The sequence below is a fragment of the Rhinolophus sinicus genome, linkage group LG05 (assembly GCF_036562045.2).
Source record: "Rhinolophus sinicus isolate RSC01 linkage group LG05, ASM3656204v1, whole genome shotgun sequence".
NCBI classification, from domain to species: domain Eukaryota; kingdom Metazoa; phylum Chordata; class Mammalia; order Chiroptera; family Rhinolophidae; genus Rhinolophus; species Rhinolophus sinicus.
The window spans coordinates 159,731,215-159,751,499 of NC_133755.1; the positions used below are offsets into that span (position 1 = coordinate 159,731,215).

General features: G+C 35.9%; 1 protein-coding gene across 2 annotated transcripts in view; it reads left to right on the forward strand.

The window, feature by feature from the left end:
- The window catches only part of PEX7 (peroxisomal biogenesis factor 7), a 69,575-nt gene that overhangs the window by 45,893 nt on the left and 3,397 nt on the right, over positions 1-20,285 (forward strand). For both annotated transcript variants that reach the window (XM_019732814.2, XM_074333627.1), the window contains exon 9: positions 3,797-3,896. In XM_019732814.2, coding sequence (XP_019588373.2) covers positions 3,797-3,896 — 100 coding nt within the window. The remainder of the gene's footprint in view (positions 1-3,796; positions 3,897-20,285) is intronic.

Genomic DNA, 20,285 nt, shown 5'->3' on the forward strand with positions numbered 1-20,285 from the left:
TTTAAGTGTGGTTTTCCAGGACCCATCAGCACCAAGTCAAGCAGTTTCCATCTAGTTGTGGAGGGCACAGCCCACTGGCCCATGTAGGGATCCAACCGGCAACCTTGGTGTTAAAAGCACTGTGCTCTAATCAACTGAGATAACAGGCCATCCCAGACATTTCTTTTGTTATTAAAAAAGCTATTAGTGATTAAAAAGTAAATTATAGTTATAGACACATTACTTTGCTTTTGGTTTTTCTCAACTGTCTACCTTGTGCAATTTTACTGTATTTAACTTGATTTTTTTGATAAGATATTTTAGTTTACTGTGAAATATTTTTAAATTATAAATATTAATATTAATTTATTCTTATTTTACTGGCTCCCGATCCCCTTGAGGTGAAGGAAATTGAGGCTTCGATTCTCCTTATCTAGCAAATCTTTTCAGGGCAAAAGCAGACTTCGTTGTTCCATTTACTCCTCTTGGTTTCAGACTTCACTTAGTTTTTGTCTGAAGTGTTCCTCACTGATGCCTCTAGGAAGTTTTGTGGGGGTTGTTTGTTTTCATATTTTATCTAGCAATTGTAGTTGTTTTCAGTAAGAATGTTAATCTAGTTACCTAGTCAGCCATTCTACGGGAAATGAACCTCTCATAATTTTTGTACCATAATATACACTTTGTTTATTACATGATTTCTGTCAGAGCTGTGAAATGGTATAATAGCCAATAGTGTGTTTATTGTTATTCACTAGATCAACGCTCCCTTCATCAAATAGTATCCTTTGAGTTTTAGCATACATTTTATTTGATTACGTCTTTGCAAAATTCAAATAAGTACTTGATGATTTTTTCCGAGGTTAAAAATTATGATGGCGGTGACTCTGGTGTGAACTATGTTGGTCTGTCGCGTCCCGCACGAGGGTTGTGGGGAGCGAGGAGGGAAGAGGGCGGTACAGTGTTAAGAAAAGACAGTAGCCATGAATAGAGTTTAAGCGGGGCCAAGGGACATGCAGCCTCAAGGACTGAGCGCCTAACTGGGCTATGGGCTACACATTAGCTTTTATTAGTTAGGTGAGGAAGTAACGGAGATAAAGCTTGTCAATCTCAAGATCTGTGAATCCCATACATCATAATAGGAAACTGATTCAAGCCAATCACCCTTGCCTGCAGGCAGCAGAACTGTAAGTCTCAGGATGTATGCACTTCCCCGAGGGACAAAATCTTTATGCATATGAATAGATGTAGAGCACATCATTGAATCTCTTCCCCCGCAGGTTGTGGGAAGGAATGCAGCCACCAGGGCAGAGGCTCTCCTGAGCCCGGGGAAGGTGGGGGGCTGTGCCCACCTCTGTCAACCCCGTGGGTTCTCCTGTTGGTCCCCACTCGACTGCGCCTGGCTTGAGTAGTCTCTCCCCCCCCCCCCCCACCGTTGGGAATCTTACTCGTCATTGACTAACCAGCCATCCTCCGGGGCCAAACAGGGAGACATAAGGTGCAAACACAAAGGTGAAGCAAAGTCCCTGAAAGGATCCGTCTCACAGACTCTACTTTCTTTAGGGGCAGGTATGAGGAGACAGACGGGTAGGCTGCTGCGTGGCAACATTGGGCCTTGGCTGACATTAAGACATGAGTTAGAGCCGTTTCAGATTGACTCGTTGAATAGACTCTCAGCCTTCCTGCATGTGGGACTTCCCTTATTGTACTTTCAAGCTAAAGTTGAATGGTTTCACACATGTGCCCTTGCTGAGCATCCTAATTTTCACAAGGTCCACTTGTCTTGTCTTCCATGCAGCCTTATCCTTAACTGGCTCAGAACAACAAAATAACAAAAACAGCATGCATCCCAGGAACTTGTCAGGGGGTTTTAAATGAATCCCTGTTTGGTTTTTATTATCCTTGAAGAGTTATGAAGGAAACCAATTTTTATGGTTTGACTAAAGAGTATTTAGCCTACCCATTCTACCGAAATGAAATCTAAATCCCAAATGAAGTCAGAGAGCTGCATACCTGGATGAAATTGACCTTCCCATAGAATGATTCTACCCAACTGTTCTTTGGGGTGCCACCCAGGAAATAGCATCTCTGTGTTTCAGTAAGACATGTTTTGGATGCTCTTTATTATGTAAGCATAGGGTTTATTCTCCATGAACTTGCAAAGGTGAATTTCCTTCTGAGGTTTCCAAGAGTGATTTGGTTGTAGACACTGAACTCGGGGCCTGATTCTGTCTCCCTTCCTTTGGCTACTGAAAAGCTTAGCATCGTGAGAAGTCCTCCCCTGTCAAGCATATATAACTTCATGGAATAAAATTTTGTTGATAAATATTGCAGGTCTGACTTTACTCTCCCACCCTTACTTTTCCTTTAACTAATTTTTCTGCCATATTAAATAAGTATTTTTAAAAACCATTTTGAATATTTTTTGGAACATAGTGGATATATACAAAATCATTTGATTACTGTTTCAAATATTACAAATCAGTGAATAACCATGTTTTAGAAATGAAATTACACAATTACATATTTACTTTTGCTTACATAAACATTATCAAGATCTAGAAAATTAGATTGCAGTACAATTCACTGTCTCTAGACCCAAAGGAACAAACATGCAAAAGCAGTGGAGACCACTAGTATGATTTATCAGAAGGACTGCAGCTTGTTCCTTCATTTGTTTGAACAGGCAAATTTTCAAAAATAGAATCATTCTCCTTAAATATTTTGTAGATTTCAGCGAACTGATAAATGAGCTGTCCGTTCATTGTTTCTCTGGTACCACACTGGATTATCCATAGCAACAGTCCTTTTCAAACTTAATAAGACCAACTCTGTATTTGTTAAGAGAATAATACCACCAGGTTAAACAAACTGACTGTTGGTTTTGTGTATTTACTCTCTTTCAAAGAGATCCACTAACCCTTGAGTGTGTTCCATGTTGTACATCATTAGGGAGTCTGAATTGGAGTATGACTCTATGATTCTGAATGTACCATTTTTCTGGTGTGTGTAGAGTCAAATAAGAAAGATGATGAGCGAATAAAGCTTTAGAAATAAAGTACTCTTTTGTGTATTGAAAATAGGGCCAAATTCTTCTCTCTATAGTAGAAATCAGATATATTATGGTAAATATTACCACTCCCAGTCTATAGAGGATAAATAGAATACTTAACATTGGCCCAGGAAAACACAGTTCAGGTTTTCTTTACTTTAGAAATTACATTGACATGGAATCTATAAGACAGGCTGTGCCTCAAAAATAAATAAATAAATAAATAAATAAATCAGAATTATAGAGGTTTTCATAAGAGAACTGATTCTTTTTAAAGCATTTGAATTGCTGTTGAAATGTAGATTAAACCTAAGATCTTTTCATGTCAGTCATTGAGAAATTAAGTAGTATTTAAAATCATAAAATATTAGAGCTCATATATTCCAATATTCATATTTTATAGCCATAAATGCTTTTAGAAATTGCTATAAAAGCCTAGTGAGACGAGAATCTCAAATGTCTTTGTGCGATATGAAACAAAAAAAAGTAACTAAAACTTACTAAGTTTCCCTCCTACAAGGTATACTAATGGAAATATAATAATCTTTAATAAGGGTAGATTGATTAATAATTCCATTGTTTGTTGACTGGAGTACATTGTTTCCTTTACTAGATTTTTAATGTAGATTCGTAGTGGGGCTCTGCATTTATGAATCGGTTGAACCTATTTTGATAAAATCTTTGCTATGTTAAATATCTATTTTTTTCTTAGATAAAATTTTTGGTAGTTTTAACACTTCAATTACTCCTTTTTGTTTATATTCACAGGTTCTGGAATTTTTCAAAGCCTGACCCTCTTCTTGAAACAGTGGAACATCATACAGAGTTTACTTGTGGTTTAGATTTAAGTCTTCAGAGTCCTACTCAGGTAATGGATGTTGATCTCCTGATGTTTTTCCTACCTGTACAGTTCCCAAATAGTTCTGTGTGTGGCATGTGTTACTTTTATGAACAAAATTGTTGCCTTTGGGAAAGAACAAAGTCATCATCCTGATCTCATTTGCTGTAAAACTTGAGCATTTGAAACACGAGGGAAAAAGTTATCAGAAACTGAACATACCTCTTTCCTCTTGAAAGACTGACTTTTCTGAGAGGAAAAGGAACCTTCCCCAAAAGTAGTGTGCCTAACATGTTGAAGGCTTTGAGTAGACCTCTCCCAATTGAAAGGGTGACAAGAGAAGAATGGAATTGGGAAAGATTGTCCTCAGAGGTTGGTGGGAATCAAGAGTGTGTAGTTCTAGATTCAGCTGTGCCACTAAGCAGTTGAGTTAATGGACAGGTCATTTCCCTGGCAGGACTGTCACCCTCATCTCCACACCCTGTGTTGAAAGAGAGGGTTCAGATGGGGGACAAAGTAAAGGAGAATGGGTACTGTTTTAATTTAAAAACTTTGTATTTTCCCCTTTTTATTCTCTTGAGGATTTGAGAGTTTAAATATTTAGGTTTTTCTTAAAGCTGTTTCAGTTTTGGAAACTCAGGTCAGAAACACTAGACTATGTTGAGTGATAAGGCACTTTATAACACAGACTATGTGAAAACACTAACATATCTATGAAACAACATAATATGTGGAAATTATGAGTATGACTAAGAAATTATGCTTTTAGGACAAATTTTAGAAGTTAGACAAAAAGCAAATCCCAGTGCTCATTACTGTGTTCTCAAATTTCAATGAATACATGTCTTTTTTATTTTAGGAATTCAAGATACAATTCTGAGTTTAAACTATTCTCATTAGATATTAGAATAGTCTAATTGACATTAGAATAATTGTTTAAAAATAACTTAAGAAAAAAAGATGACTTAATAGCATCTAAGAAGAGAATATACTGAAATGGTGATGGATTAAATGGCATTTTCTTCAACGTAAATATACCATGTGCTTCAACAGAACTAGTTTCTTTCCTGAGAAATACATTTATTATAGGTGATTTTTAATAAAATAATCATACCTGTTTGCTATCCCAGGTTAAAAAAATAAAAATAAAAATAAAGTTGTTTTTATTAGAATATGGCAATACCAAAAAAAGACCCTAAATAAATACTTCCCTGTCATATATTTCCGTTAACCTATATTCTGTGAGTCCAGACTGTGGCCTGAGGCAGCACACACGCCTCCTCAACTTTCTCAGTCATGGCAGTTGCTCACCCTGGTCTGAGGAGTTCCAAAAGTTTTTAAAATCCTCCGCTCATAGAGCACCTTATTAAAAGCAAGGTTGTTTTCAGAGGATTTATTAATTAGATTTTACGTATCCTTAAATAATAAGAGATTTTATTACAAGGCCATGTATTTTGTTTGTAGACTGATGACTGCCACCACCTCTTCCAGTTCAATAACCAAATTTCATTTGTACTAAGGAAATAGTTGCTATTGGGAGCAAATAGGAGTAGAAAAGCGGGGGTCTTTGAGCTCTAAATAAGCAGCAGGTTCAACGGCATAATGTACAGTCCAATTGTGCTACAAATCTCCCCTGATTTAATTCATGGTGGCACATAATCTTGGGATTAGCAGGGACCTTAGAAACAGGACCACTCCCTCTCATTCATTTATTCTTTCCATAGATATTTTCATATGTCAGACCTTGTGCTAGGTAGTGGGGATTCAGTGGGGAATGAAAATAAACATGGGCCCTGCCTTCATAATGCTTAGTCCACTGTTAGATCAAAGAATCTCACAAATGAGTGTAAATGGACAGCTGTGATAAACCTATGGCGGAGAAGTACATTGCTCCTCAAGAGTTCATAATCAGAATAGATATGTGACCTACTTAAGAAATCTGTAAGGATATGTGGTTCGTCTTAGATCTGATGAATGAGTAGGCGTTCACTGTATGAAGGGACAAAAGGAAGACAGATCACAAACAGGCAAATGTAACATTATGTTACAGACCCTGTGATGGGAGGGAGCCTGGGTAGTACCTGAGAATGAAAGAAATTATTTTATCCTTCCTTGTGATATATTCTTCAACCTTAGAATTTAAGAAAGTATATTTGTTTACTTGTCATGTTTTGAAAAATGAAGTGTTAAGATTATTGACTACATTTTATGTTTTGCCCTATTCAGTGTTAGTCAGTTTTTCTTTACATAATTTTTTTGCTATGCATTTTAGGACGCACAAATGAAGTATAAGGAGTTTTTGTTATTTAATGTATCTTTTATTATTAATTTATTTTTAATCTTTTGAAATTATTACATAGTTATTTCTATTAATGGTCTTTTGACATTCATTAATTCGTTCTTTCATTTTGTCTTATTTTTTTATTTATAGCTGTGTGGGACAGGAAATTAGTGTAGTGTGATAAATGCTAAAATGGAGGGAAGCAAATGATGCTTTGGGAAAATATGCATTCACTTATTATATGATATGATCATATCATTTATAAATATTGGTCAGGTGCCTACTAAGTGCTGGGCATTATTCTACGCACTAAGAAAAAAGCAGCAAATAAAACAGACTGTGTTCTTCCTCTCATGGGGCTGGCTTATGCATTGCGGGAGAAATCAAGTAATAAGTAAAGAAACAAGATGATTTCATATAGTAGTAAATGCTATTCAGAATTAGAGCAATTTTATAGAGAATGATGGGGGAAGGGATACTTTTGCCTGAATGGTCTGGGGAAGGATCTCTGAGAGTGAAATATGAGCTGAAAAACTGTATGATAATATGGAGCCAGGCATCCAAAAATCTAAGGGAAGAATGTTTTTCTCAGAGGAAACAACAAATGTCAAGTCCTTGAGTTGGTAGTGGATTTAGTATGATTAAGCAACAGAGAGAAGGTTGGTGTGGCTGGCGCCTAGTGAATAGGAAGAGTGATAGGAATTAGGAGGGGGTCAAATTGCCTTGTAGACCCTACTGTGTTTGCTTTTCTTTGTAATTGCATTATAAAGCTTTTGAAGATTTTAAAACAGAAAAAAAATGATAGAAACTATTTTTTTACTGAGGTATATTTGACATGTTAGTTTCAGGTACATAAGATATTGATTCGATATTAGTATATATTGTGAAATGAACACCACAATAAGTAGTTAACGTCTGTCACCACATATTGTTACAAAAACTTTTTTTTCTTGTGAGGACTTTTTTAAAGATTTACTCTATCAGCAACTTTGAAATATACAATACAGTATTATTATCTATAGTCACAATGCTGTGCATTACAGCCCCATGACTTATTTATTTTATTAACTGGAAGTTTGTACCTTTTAACTCCCTTCACCCATTTTCTCACCCCCACCCCCTCACGTCTAGCAACCATGAGAGCTTGTTTTTTTTGTTTTATTTTGTTTTGTTTTAGATTTCACATATAGGTGAGATCATACAGTATTTGTCTTTCTGTGTCTTGACTTATTTCATATAGCATAATGCCCTCAAGGTCCACCCATGTTATCACAAATGGCAAGATTTCTTTCTTTTTCATAACTGAATAATACTCCATTTGTGTGTGCGTGTGTGTGTGTGTGTGTGTGTGTGTGTGACATTTTCTTTATCCATTCATCCATTGATGGACACTTAGCTATTGTAAATTATGCTGCCGTGAGCATGGGGGTGGATCAATATTTTTGAATTGATGTTTTTGATTTCTTTGAATAAATACCCACAAGTGGAATTGTTGGATCATATGGTAGTTCTATTTTTAATTTTTTGAGGAACCTCTATACTTTTTTCCATAATGGCTGCACCAATTTACATTCTCACCAACAGTGCACAAGTGTTCTTTTTTCTCCACATCCGCGCCAACACTTGTTATTTCTTGTCTTTTTGATAACAGCCATTCTAACAGGTGTGAGGTGATAGCTCATTGTGGTTTTGGTTTGCATTTCCCTGGGGATTAGTGACATTGAGCATCTTTTCATGTACCTATTGGCTATCTGTATGTCTTCTCTGGAAAAATGACTATTCAAATCTCTTGCTCATTTTTTAATCGGATTTTTTTTGCTGTTGAGTTGTACAAGTTCATTATTATTTTGGATATTAACCTCTAATCATATATATAATTTGCAAGTATTTTCTCCCATTCCTTTATTATTCTTCCATAATAAAGGTCACATAAGAAACACCCACAGCCCATATCATACTCAATGGTGAAAGATGGGAAGCTTTTCCTCTAAGATCAGGAATAAGACAAAGATGCTTGCTTTCATCATTTCTGTTCAACAAAGTATTATTGGAAGTCCCATCCAGAGCAATTAGTCAAGAAAAAGAAATAAAAGCCATCTAAATTGGAAAGGAAGAAGTAAAATTATCTCTGTTCTCAGATGATATGGTCGTATGTGGAGAAACTTTTAAATTTAACCATTTCAACAATTACATTAAATATAAATGGTCTAAAACATCCAAATTAAAAGACATTAAAAGTGATAAATGTACAAAGTCCTAATTGTAGGATTTAGTTACTTTACATATATTTTCAGAGATGAGTGTACTATTCTCCCTATAAATTTATCTTTAAAAATTTATTCTTTTTTTCTCAATTTTATTTATATTCTGTTGTGAACTTTAAATTTTCTTTCTTTTCAATCTAAGATGGTGATTTTAACCAATATATTTTTCATATATCTAACAACACATTTTAACACAAACATTTGTATTGTTTATATAAATCATTTATTATCTTTTTACCAAGAAACATTAAACTCCTTTCTAGAGGAAATAAGAATCGAGTTCTTGGTATACGCGTATCTCCCTATTTTCCTTTCACTTATTTTATTTCAGTTACCTATTGCTATATAACAAACTCCCCTGCAACTTGGTGACTTAAACAACAATTTCCTTCACTCACAATTCTGCGAGTCAGTAATTTGGGCTGGGCTTAGCCAAGTGGTTCTTCTCTTGGTCTCACCTGGGTTCACTCCTGTGGCTCTAGTCATCGGGTGGCTTAACTAGGGTTGGGTGGTCTAAGATGGTCTCACTCACATGTCTAGAATATAATGCCAGTTGTCTTCTGAGCTATGTATCTCCAGATGAGCCCAGGCTTCTTCACTCAGCTGTTGTAGATTTCTAAGAGAGCAAAAGCAGCAGGGTATCTTAAGGGCTAGACTTGGAAGTCACACAACATCCCCTCTGAAGCGAAGCAAGTCACAAGGCCAGCCAGATTCAAAGAGTGAGCAAGAGACTCCACAAAGAATATGTAGCCATTTAAAACGTTAACACATTAACTTTGTTGGTATAGTTATTAGTTTATTTTGGGCATATTTATCCTTTCTTCTCACAATATGTGGTCAAGTCTACTGACTACATGTGAATTTAATTTCACCCTTCGTTCATAATTTATTTTCTTAGCAAGTATCTTTCTGTTACTTTTTAGAAAGTAAGTACCTTTCAGTCTGCTTTTAAAAACTTGTCTCTTGTGGTGATCTCAACAGCTGTAGGACTTTGCTAATGTTACGTTAGGGCTCTGTGTCTTAATATATTATCTGTCTTAAAAGAAGATTTATCTGAGTTCTTGTATTTATAATTCTTTTTTCTTTTTAGCTTCTCCCTTCTTAGAGATCTGAAAAAATGAGATCCAAAGGCATTCTTATATTACACCTCCTTTCTTCTCGACAGAAAGTAAGATCTTATCTTTAAAGGTTTAAGACTTGACAAATAAGTGTCTGGGGTCATTCTTTAAGAATAATTGCTAAGAAAATCTCTATGCCCTCTTGTTAACCAGACTGAAGTTATCTTTCACTTCAGAAAATTGTTCTTTGATTTTTTTTCCCCCTCTGATAATGATTTGTACAGTCCTGGCATTTTCTCCTTTCTCTCTTATCCTTATTATTTCTAAATTGGATACTCTTTTTCTACTTTTCAGGTTTTTGATTCTTGACCTGTTATATAGCCATTTGTATAATTGGGATTTTCTGTATTAATGTATTTTTAGAGTTCTTGACTTTTGCTCTGCAGTATCAACTACTCTTTCAAATTGGCATATTTATCCTTTATTCTCACACTATTTAGTCTCTCACTGATACTTAGTCTAGCATTTATAAGCTGGGTACTGGTACCAGTACACATTCCTTTTGGGAGACCGTTGTCTTTTAAAGTAGAAATTATTAGTTCATTTCCAAGATAGCCCCTCTCTATGTTTAATAAAATTTATCTTTTTTCCCATGATAAAATTGGGAAATTACATATAAAAAAAGAAGAAAGATTCTCACCACTCCAGCGAGAACCTTTTTTATACCATATTCATGTTTCTTTTCAGTCCTTTTTTTTAGAAACCTTTTAATTAAAAAACGTAACACTCCTGTTGGAACGTGCACAGCTTTGAAGTGTACATACAGATCAGTAAGTTATCAAGAAGTGACCGTACTCGTAGACCCATCACTCAGGTTAAGATACAGACCGCTGTCAGCATCCCAGGAGTCCTGTCATGCTCCCTCCAAGATCTTACCTGCTCCCTTCTTCCCAAAGGTCACCACTCTTCCATTTGTTTTATGTATGTGTGCTCATGTTTCATAGTTGTTACACTACATGCAAGAATTTTTCTTCTGGGACTCCCAAAATGTTTGGTAAACATAATCTTTAATGGATCCTAGTCTGTCCATGCTAAGAACATGTAGGCATCTTTACAATACACTTCAAATAGGGTAGAAGAAATTTTGTATATTTTCATATTGTTTGGTGGAAGGTGCTTAGGTTTGATTCTGATTTAAACTAGTGTTTTAGATGTGTTTTTAAAAGTGTCATTAGCTTTGTTGATGTTTTAGTAAAAAAAAATACTAGGTATTGTTTAAAATTCAGCTTATCTTTTGATTCAAATCCTTATTCCCACAATCTTAGATATCAGGTTTAGAGGTTGATGGTAGATAACATATTTTAAATTTCTCAGTATGAGGCTGGAAAATTAGATGTTAGAAGACGGCTAGCGTTATTAGTAGTTAGGATATCTGTGTTCTGTACACTTCATATCTGAGGTGATATTTTCTGCATCTGTCACACAGACTAGCTTTAGACTTAAAAAGAACATGTGCCAGAAGCATCCAGTGTCCTCAGGCATTAGTCTCTGTTGTTTCCTCTTTGATGCTTTCATAATTGTATAATTTTTAGCTTAAAATTATATAACAGCTGCTTGTTTTGCCCCAGCCATAAAACATTCCCCAGACACAGCTCTGTAGAATCTTGGTGTGCTCCTAAAATGGATGTGCTCAGTCTGTGTCTACTGCCCTCTGCCCTCCACGGACAGCCCTTGCAGTGACAGCTTCCAGAATTATCGACACCTGAGCTGTGGGTACCTCTGCCTCTGAGCTCCCATTCCAGAATCACTCACTCTTCTATTCCTTTTCCTTGCTCTGGATTACAGAGCATTACTTCTAAAACCAAGCAAAAATGTTGACTTGGCACACTACTAACTACTTTTTAAAAAAACTGTATTTGCGCTCTTGATCCCACTCAACTTGCCATTAGTCTTTGATTTTCTAGTTCATTCTCCACAGTATCTTTTCTCAACCATCTATAATATCATTAACACTCTTGACATTTGACCTTTCCTCCTACTTTACTGTAAAAATAGACAAGAACGAATATCTTCTTCCATCTCTATCCCCTCAAAATATTTATGTTCTATCTCTATTTTCCCTCTTTCCAGGGGGTTCCTAATTTTCTCACTGGCTCCCTCATCCAGGTCTCTGTTTCCACTATTATCCACTGTTTTTTAGATTGTCAGTCAGTTCTTTTCTCTATTTTCAAAGCTCATTTAACTCCACTATCTTATCTCCCTACTAGTAAATTCTGTTCCTGTTCTATTATTAGACATAGATGTTGTAGAGAACTTCCACTTGGAGTTCTGTTGTCTTCTATTATTAAACATCTGCATCTTCCCCTTGAAGCTGTCATTTAATTATATGCTAGTGTTGCTTGACCCATTTATCCAATTGCCTTTCCTGTGTGGTCCGAATAGATGTCTTGCTTTTCTTCCAGTATTCCTTACCTGGTCAGTTGATTGCATGATGGGTCAGACTAGAGACCTGGGAAGTCATTCCTAGTTTTCTTGTCTCTCTGCATCCCTAAATTCAACTGGACTTTAAGTTTGTTAATTCCTCCTCACCCATATCTCTGAAGTCTGGACCATGTCCTTCTAGCTCCACCACCTTAGATAAGCATTTATTTGGTACCTCCATCATGGATTAATGCAGTAATGTCCTAACTGATCTCTAAGCTCTTTCCATCCTTCCATTGATTTTTTTCAATACTGCTTCAGGGGAGAGCTTTCCATAATGTAAATCTGATTTTGTTAGTCCTTGACCTGAAATGCATCAGTGGTCCCATCAAAGACATCGGGAACAAGATGAGAATTATTACTATCACCACTGTTAATCAGTATGGTTCTAAAAATTGTAGCCAGTTAGTAATAGAAGGAAACAAAGTAGAACATAAATATTTTTTATGTAGGAAATTTTATCATTATTTGTACGTACTTCGTATGATTGTCAAATGTTCTAATCCAAGAACATCAACTTTAAACCTATTAAAAATAATAAGAGTTCAATAAGGTAAGTAAAAATAAATATTCAAAAATGAATGCCATGTAGGTACCAGTAGTTATTAGTTAGAAAATAAAATCAGAAGAATTACCTTTACATCTTTACATGGCAATAACTCTGAGTGCGTGTGTGCATGTGTGTGTGTGTGTGTGTGTAGGATACACAGAGGTACACAATTTTTTTAAATGTGAAGAACTACATGAAATTATATTACTTTACTAAGGGACCTTTAGAAAAAACTGGAGTAAATATACAGACATACCGTGTTCCTGCAACAGAATACGTTTTTTTCTATTGCTTCCATTTTTTTAGGTCTTTCTCATCTAATACAGATATTACTGTTGTCTCCTAACAGTCTTTCTCTTTTTGGAACTCATGATCAGACACTCCTGTGATGCTCTTTATCTACTCTGACCATTAACCATACGAGTTACATACCAGTTTTAATTTACAGATCAATACAGTTAAATTGTCATCTTTATCATGTCATCTCAGAAACCTTTAAGAGGCAGCCATTACCTTCAGGTTAGAGTCTGAACTTTTCATCTTGCTTTTAAGATTCAATATAATATGTATTACTTTCTAATCATATTTCTCACCATCCTATGTAATCCCTCTAATACATATCAATTATATTTTTATTTTTTTGTCATCTTCATGTTTTACCACTGTTTTTCTTGCTCCCTCCTTCCCCTTTCTGTCTTTCAAAGTCCAGGACAAGTTCTTCTCTTCACTCCTTTCCTTTTTTGCTTCAGGAAATACTTGAGTGTCAATTATGTGCCAGAAGATGCATAGGGGATTAATATAAACTACCATATATATGTATATACTAAGTAAATATTAAATGAATGAATAGAATGAATGAATGAAGAGGATTTTAGTATATTAGTCGACTTTTTCTTTACTTTTACTTAAACTCCATAATGATCAACATAATAAACTATGTTCTCTGTCATCACTTCCTATTGTAAGCTGGTTGAGTAAGTAAAACATAGTCTTACTTTAGCCCGTAATTTAATACAATGCAACATAATGACTGGGCTGCATTTTCAAACTTTAGTGTTGACTGTTAGTAATGTCTTTTATTCTCCCTACATCCTTCTGCCTATTTCTCTTGTTCATTTTTGCTAATTAGTCCATATGTCATACAGATAATTACAGTAGATTGAAAAAGTTTCCCAGGGGCAAAAGCAATTGTCTACTAAATTGAGAGAAAAGAATATAATGATAGATAGAAATGGAAAATTTGTCAATACTGTAAATCTCTTAATGGGTTAGTAGGAATTCTCTGTTATATTAACAGCCATATTAAGTCATTTGAAATAAATTACCTTATCAGTAGCATGTATAAACATTTTAATAAAATGGACAGAGTTGATAAAATTAATGAACATAAATTCATTTTCTAAGTTACTCAAGTATTTAAAGTCTTGTGTTTTCATTATGTTTCCTTTTCTAAATTTTGCATTTATAGGACCATTATTATTGAGGATGTTCTATAACAAGTCTTATTTGATCTACTAATGATAAATTTTTATTATAAATGACTTATTCACTGGATTTGTTTCTTTAATATCCTTGGGTCTACTGTAGAATCTATTCCAGTACTTTGTACATATGAAATGCTGAAATATTTGTTTAATACAGTTGTTCTCAAGCATTGCAAGCATTGCATATATGACAACATCATGATTTATATGCCCTAGTTGTATTTAGAAATTAATGGGCTATATTGATAAATAATAAATTTCTATTCAGCTCTTCAAGAATGCTTTATTATATGCTTTAAAGAAGCTGACATATTAGGGCAATAGCAAAAAAAATTTGTATTTCTCATTGATGTGCTTATTCTTAAAACTTAGAAATACCTATTTTGCTGTTAAAAGTGAAAATGAAATAACTAAAAATAGAACTGATATGAAATCTTAACTGTAGTTATTTGTCACTACCCTAGAAGATAGAAGCGTTTAAAAATAATAATGAAGAAGATTGATTCTACCTTGAAGTTTTGAATTAAGAAATACAACACTTTGACAAATCATTTTTCCTATAATGTTGATAATTTTGATTCTGAGTTTTAATGAAAAGATTTGCATTTTGATTTCAGATGAAAAGAAATTCAGAAGGCATAATGTACTAGATTAGGGGCTTGCAGGTTAAGAAAGAAATTTCCCACTGGAGCATCCTCGGGAAGAAGCAGTAGAGCCTAGGCTTCTACCCTGTCGTATTCACATGCACGCTCCCGGGGAGGGGAGCAGGTCAAACAAGATAGGTCTTGGCAGCCAGCCTTCAAGAAACCCTAGACGGGAGTCAGTCTGGAGTCAGAGAAAAGCTTCTCTCAAAAGATTAAGAGTTTTATCAGAGGAGTTGTAATGCAATTAAGTTGCCTTAAAGCTAGAACTTTTAGTTTTTCATTTATTCTTATTTGTTCCACTGCCTGGAACACTTTCCTTCTCTCCATCTGATATCTCCACCCCACAAACAATAACAATGAAAACTCTCTGGCAAAGAAGGCATACTCCTTCTTTCAGGCACAGTTTAGGGAATATTTCCTCTTGAAAGCACGCACTTTCCTCACACGTAGTTATAGGGAAGCCCTTCCCTACTTCTGCTGGACCCTACTGTAATTCCTCTATCATCGTCCATATCACTCAACATTGTAGGCTGTTTACTTACCCATCTCTCTGCGGGACTGCAGACCTGTGGGGACAGAGGCCAGGACCATCTTATTTACTGTAGTATCCTCAGCATAGTTCTGACACAGAGAAGGGGGCTCAATAAATATTTGTTGAATAAATGGATAAATATAAGTAGGTAGGTACATACAAATTATGTTTTAGGTACCTTTGCAGTGCAGAGAAATATTTGACCAAGAGCTCCTGGAACATAAAAGAAAGCTCCCTGTGAAATCTCTCTGCATAATCTTCATGACACTCAGAATTCCCATGTATCCCCCAAATCCCATGCAACCTGTTGCCTTTACCCAGACTTCTGACCTCTCACCTGATTCGGGTCTCTTTACCATGTGGAAGGCTCTACTCAAAATCTTTCAAGAGAGAAAACCGCTACTCATACATGGATTCATTCATTCACTCAAAAAGCGTTTACTAAAGGTTTACTGTATACAAAACACAAGGAATACAGATTTGATCAAGATACGTAATTGCTGACTCCAAAAAGGAAAATCCTTTTCAGGTTTAGTTATACGAAAGTGTTTCTATCCATATATATGAATTTTGTTAGAAAGCAGAACCTACATTACCCAGCATGCCTTCATTTTCCCTTAGTGTTCATACAACATAGAGCCTAATTTATTGTGCAAGTGTAACGTGTTCAGTTCTGATGCCTGAGCTCTTTTGCTCCATTTGTTCCTTTTAGTACAGATTTTTTTAAAAATCTGTATTTACTTTATTTGGCCCTGTGGTTAATCTGTAAACCACTTCAGCCCATTTAGAACTGAACAAGGTGCAAATCTCAAATAAAATAAGTAAAATAAAAATACTGTTATTAACCATAACTTAAAAGATTAATACAATTCCCTCATGCTCATGTGTTTAACTAGAAATTCTGGATACTGGCTTATGGTGAATAGGATCAGGAAGCTACATAAACTTTTGGTTTAGAAATACTTCAGGAGGGCTAGTGTTTTTCTTTAAAGATAGTTCAGTCATCTTTCTTCTTTCTTAGTTCCCCTCCCAATTCACTATCTTCCTACCACATATCAACCTATCAGAAACTTAGAATTTAAATGAAAATGTGAAAATTAGGCACAAGGTGTTTTTCATTATATTAGTGGCAAATTAATCTCTTCTTTCTCCCCAAGAAAGTAATTTTTCCTGAAGAATATTTGAATCCTGCTAAGTTTTGAATTTATTTTTAGTCAACAACAAAAATTCCTACTTATAAAGTACTTCCAAAGAATGGCAGATTAGTGCACATGACTAAAGCCCAGGTAAGAAAATTGATACACATCAGAGGTTCTCAATTCTGGCTGCATCTTAGAACGTTCCCTAGGTGATTATAATGTCCAGCTAGAGAATGCTCTGGATTAACTTTTTGGAGTCAGGGGTTGACAATCTGAAGGAAGTTACTGATTTTCTCTCTCCTTCTCCAATAATGTATATAGACACAAGGTATTGCATTTATGGACTTTCTGAAGCCCACCCGTGGACCTGGGTTGAAAGGCCCCAGGCTGTAGATCAGCTCTAGGGGGCAGCAGTGAAGGTGAGCGCAGACCCCCACTCTGAGAACCACTGCTCTGAGGATGGGGACCAGTCATCTGTGTCTGAACAAGCCCTCAAAGTGATGCTAATGCCCAGCAAACCTTGAGAACTACTGCCCTATAGACACGCCTACAGGAAACTACAGTTCAGTAGTATGTTTTTGGCTTATGTGAGGGTTGAGCTGTTAATTTAAAAAATAGCCATATGAATTTCTTTCTCTTGTAAAACCACTCTTTTGGCATTGAGTGATTGTTGTAATGGAGGCATATTTTATATTTATCTTGTGGTCAACTGCTAGGAAACACTTTATCTCCCCTGATAAGTGCTAGATTGATCATGAGATTTGTATGTATCTTATATTGCTGTTTTGCCTTTTTTGCCTTTGATGCCAGGACGTACAGAGCTCAATTTCATGCCCAATTTTGGCAATTAATCTCTTTTTCTAGTGTAATTGTCTGCCTCTTCTCCCCATTTCATGTTTGTTCTTTTAATGAAATGGCTTTTCTGTTACTGTGTTATCTCCTATGAGAAAGCAAGGGTTATTATATGCCATAGAAATAATTGTTACCCTGTTGAGGTAAATAAGCTATATCCCTGTATGTGGCCGTGTTAAAGGATAATTATCAAAACAGCAATCATGCCTCCCAGAAAAATACAGCATGACCATGTGTCAAAGGTTTTATGTAACTCATGAAAGATTTTACAACTAGCTTAGGGGAACCAAAGAACAGACACATACCGTGTTTCCCCGAAAATAAGACCTAACTGGAAAATAAGCCCTAGCATGATTTTTTGGGGTGACATCCCCTGAACACAAACCCTAATGCGTATTTTGGAGCAAAAATTAATGCAAGACCCAATCTTATCTTCGGGGAAACACGGTATAGGGAGATAATGAATTTAGTAGTGGATACAAAAGTGGGCAGTATCCACAGGGCAGTAAAATGCAGTGTTTGGAATCATCTCTTGGGGAGCCGGGCGGCAACATCACTTTCACCTCCACAGGACAACATTCATTTGCAACTTTAATGGATGAGAATCATTTGATTACTATCAGTTTTCTATAACTTTCAGAGTTGTAAAATAATCCAGTCAAAGAGAGTGAAAGGCATGGACCCCCGTAGAATCAGGTAACCCTGTGGGACCCTGGGGCAGTGCCAGCATTCCACTGAAAGAACACCTAGCAATCTTTTTTGCTGATTGCCATCTTACAGTTTTTCCTGACAGCAAGGTAATGGGCAAAGAAGTGAGTCCTCATAGAGGAGACTGAAACTGAGAAAGAAGATCTCCGGTAGATGAGAAAGGAGATATCCTATTACCGGCTTCTCATTCTCTATCCTGAGTCTGGCCTGGAAAGAGTCCTCATGGCTGGGAGTGCCTTCCTGGGGAAGGGAGGGAAAGATGGCCTTTGTCAGGAAGCAGCAGGATGGGAGCTAAGAAAGATTCCTCTCTGTGACAAGCTAAAGAATGAATGGATCTCATCCTGTAAAGCATGTAATAACTAACAAATGTAGTTGACTTTACTTATTTTTATGTAGTTGACTTTACTTATTTATTTATGTATTGTTTTGGTCTTTTTGTTAGCCCCTATGTTTAGCAAAGTCTTTTTTTTTTTTTTTAATGCCTTTCAGTCTGGCCTCAGATACACAGTTAGGAAACATGTAAAAAGAGGCCTGTGTTTACTGTCATAGAATGAAGGGGGAAGCAGTGCCCCCAGAGGCCACTGGGCTAGTGATGGTAATTCATGACAGCCTTCATGGGGGCCATACAGACATCTTTCCTTACCAGGTCATCTACAGTGCCTGCCTTGGAGAAGCTGGAGCTCTTTGTTAGTTCAGTCAAGTGCTTTTTTTCTCTTACTTTATTATTATTGTAAGCTTTTTAAAACTTGTACCACTAGATGGAGTTTCATTAGTTAATGGAGAAATATTTGCATTCATTTGAATCACTTTATTCACAGTTCTGTATCACTACTGTTCCAGGTCTTTCTTGTGGTACTAATTAATTTAAGTATAGATTTATGGACATTCGCTGATTCAGTGGCCTTGACATTTGTTAGTTATTATAAGTTCTGAGTAAATAAGAAGCTGGTTTTAAGAGTGCTGAATAAGGATTTAGAAACATCATTTTATGGATACCTTATATTAGAAACCTAAGTCTTCTCTGATTCTCTTCTTAATAATTGTTGACACTTAATATACGAAAGGCCTACCACTTAGAGAAAATACACATAGATAAGACAAGGGTAAGTTAATATAATGATCTTTGTGTCCCATGGTATAAAAATCTATAACTGTAGGATCAGGCAATTAATGAATATTAGTTTGCCTTTGATGAGGCACTATTTTGAGGGGACAGATTCAACAGATTTAGTTCTGGTCCCAGCTCCACTGCTATAATGTGAACATGAGAAAATGTTAATCTCTGCAGCCTTAATCTATAAAATACGTTCTTTGAGCTAATATTTATTGGGTCATTGTTATGTTATGTATAGCAAGACATGGTCTGTACCTTCAAAGAGCTGAGACACACGTGCCAGTAAATAAGTACAGCTGAGTATTGTAGGTGCTAGGAAAGAGTTCACAGAGGAAGGGATGCTTAAACTGCGTCTTCAGCTGTCATCTCCAGGCGGAGCAAGGCCAGAGGCAGAAGCAAGGGGAGGGAGAAGAGAAGTTATTCAGGGGAGGTGCTCAGTAAAAGCAAAAGCGCATAGAGGTATGGACAAGATGAGGCATGGATTTGAGTGGGAGCCTGGTGCAGTGAGAAACAAAGAAGTAGGTAGCAACCAAACCTTGAACAATCTGGTTTTTTAATGCTTAAATTACCAGAGAAGAAGAGGGTTAGAGGAGGGCAAAGTGGGTAAAGGGGGTCAAATATATGGTAATGGAAGGAAACTAGATTTGGGGTGGTAAGCACACAATAGAGTATGCAGATGTCAAAATACAATGTGGTACACCTGAAATTTATATCATATTATTAACCATGGTTCCCTCAATAAACTTAATTTTTAAAAGTTTGACTGAAAGGTCTCTACTGTTTGGAGTCTGATCTGATCCATTACTGGTGAATGGTAAGGAGTTAGTATATTCTAATTAATTGGAGTGGTTCTTGTACTCACAGTGATTAGACTAACCAAGACTGCAGGTGCCCTTGGGTAACTTTCAGCCTTTATAACCATTGAAAGGTAGAAAATAAAGTGCAGATGGCTTTGGTGAAAATCACTGTCTTGCTACTTCACCCTTCATGTTACTATAATACCTACATTTTTTCTTTTCTTTTTCTATTGTAGTAAATTTCAAATGTACAAAAGTAAACATGAACAGCTTCAATAATTATCAACGTTCTTGTTTTAATTATTCCTCTACTCACTTCCCATCCCTCATTCAATTATTATTATTGTCATTATTGTTCTTACTGTTTTTGGGTAAAATTTATACCCATTGAAATGTACAAATCTTGGATATATGTTTTTGACAGATGCACCTGTGTAATCTATATCCTATCCCAACACAAACATTTGCATCTCCTTCAAAATTCCCTTTTATCCATTTCCAATGTCTCCCTACCT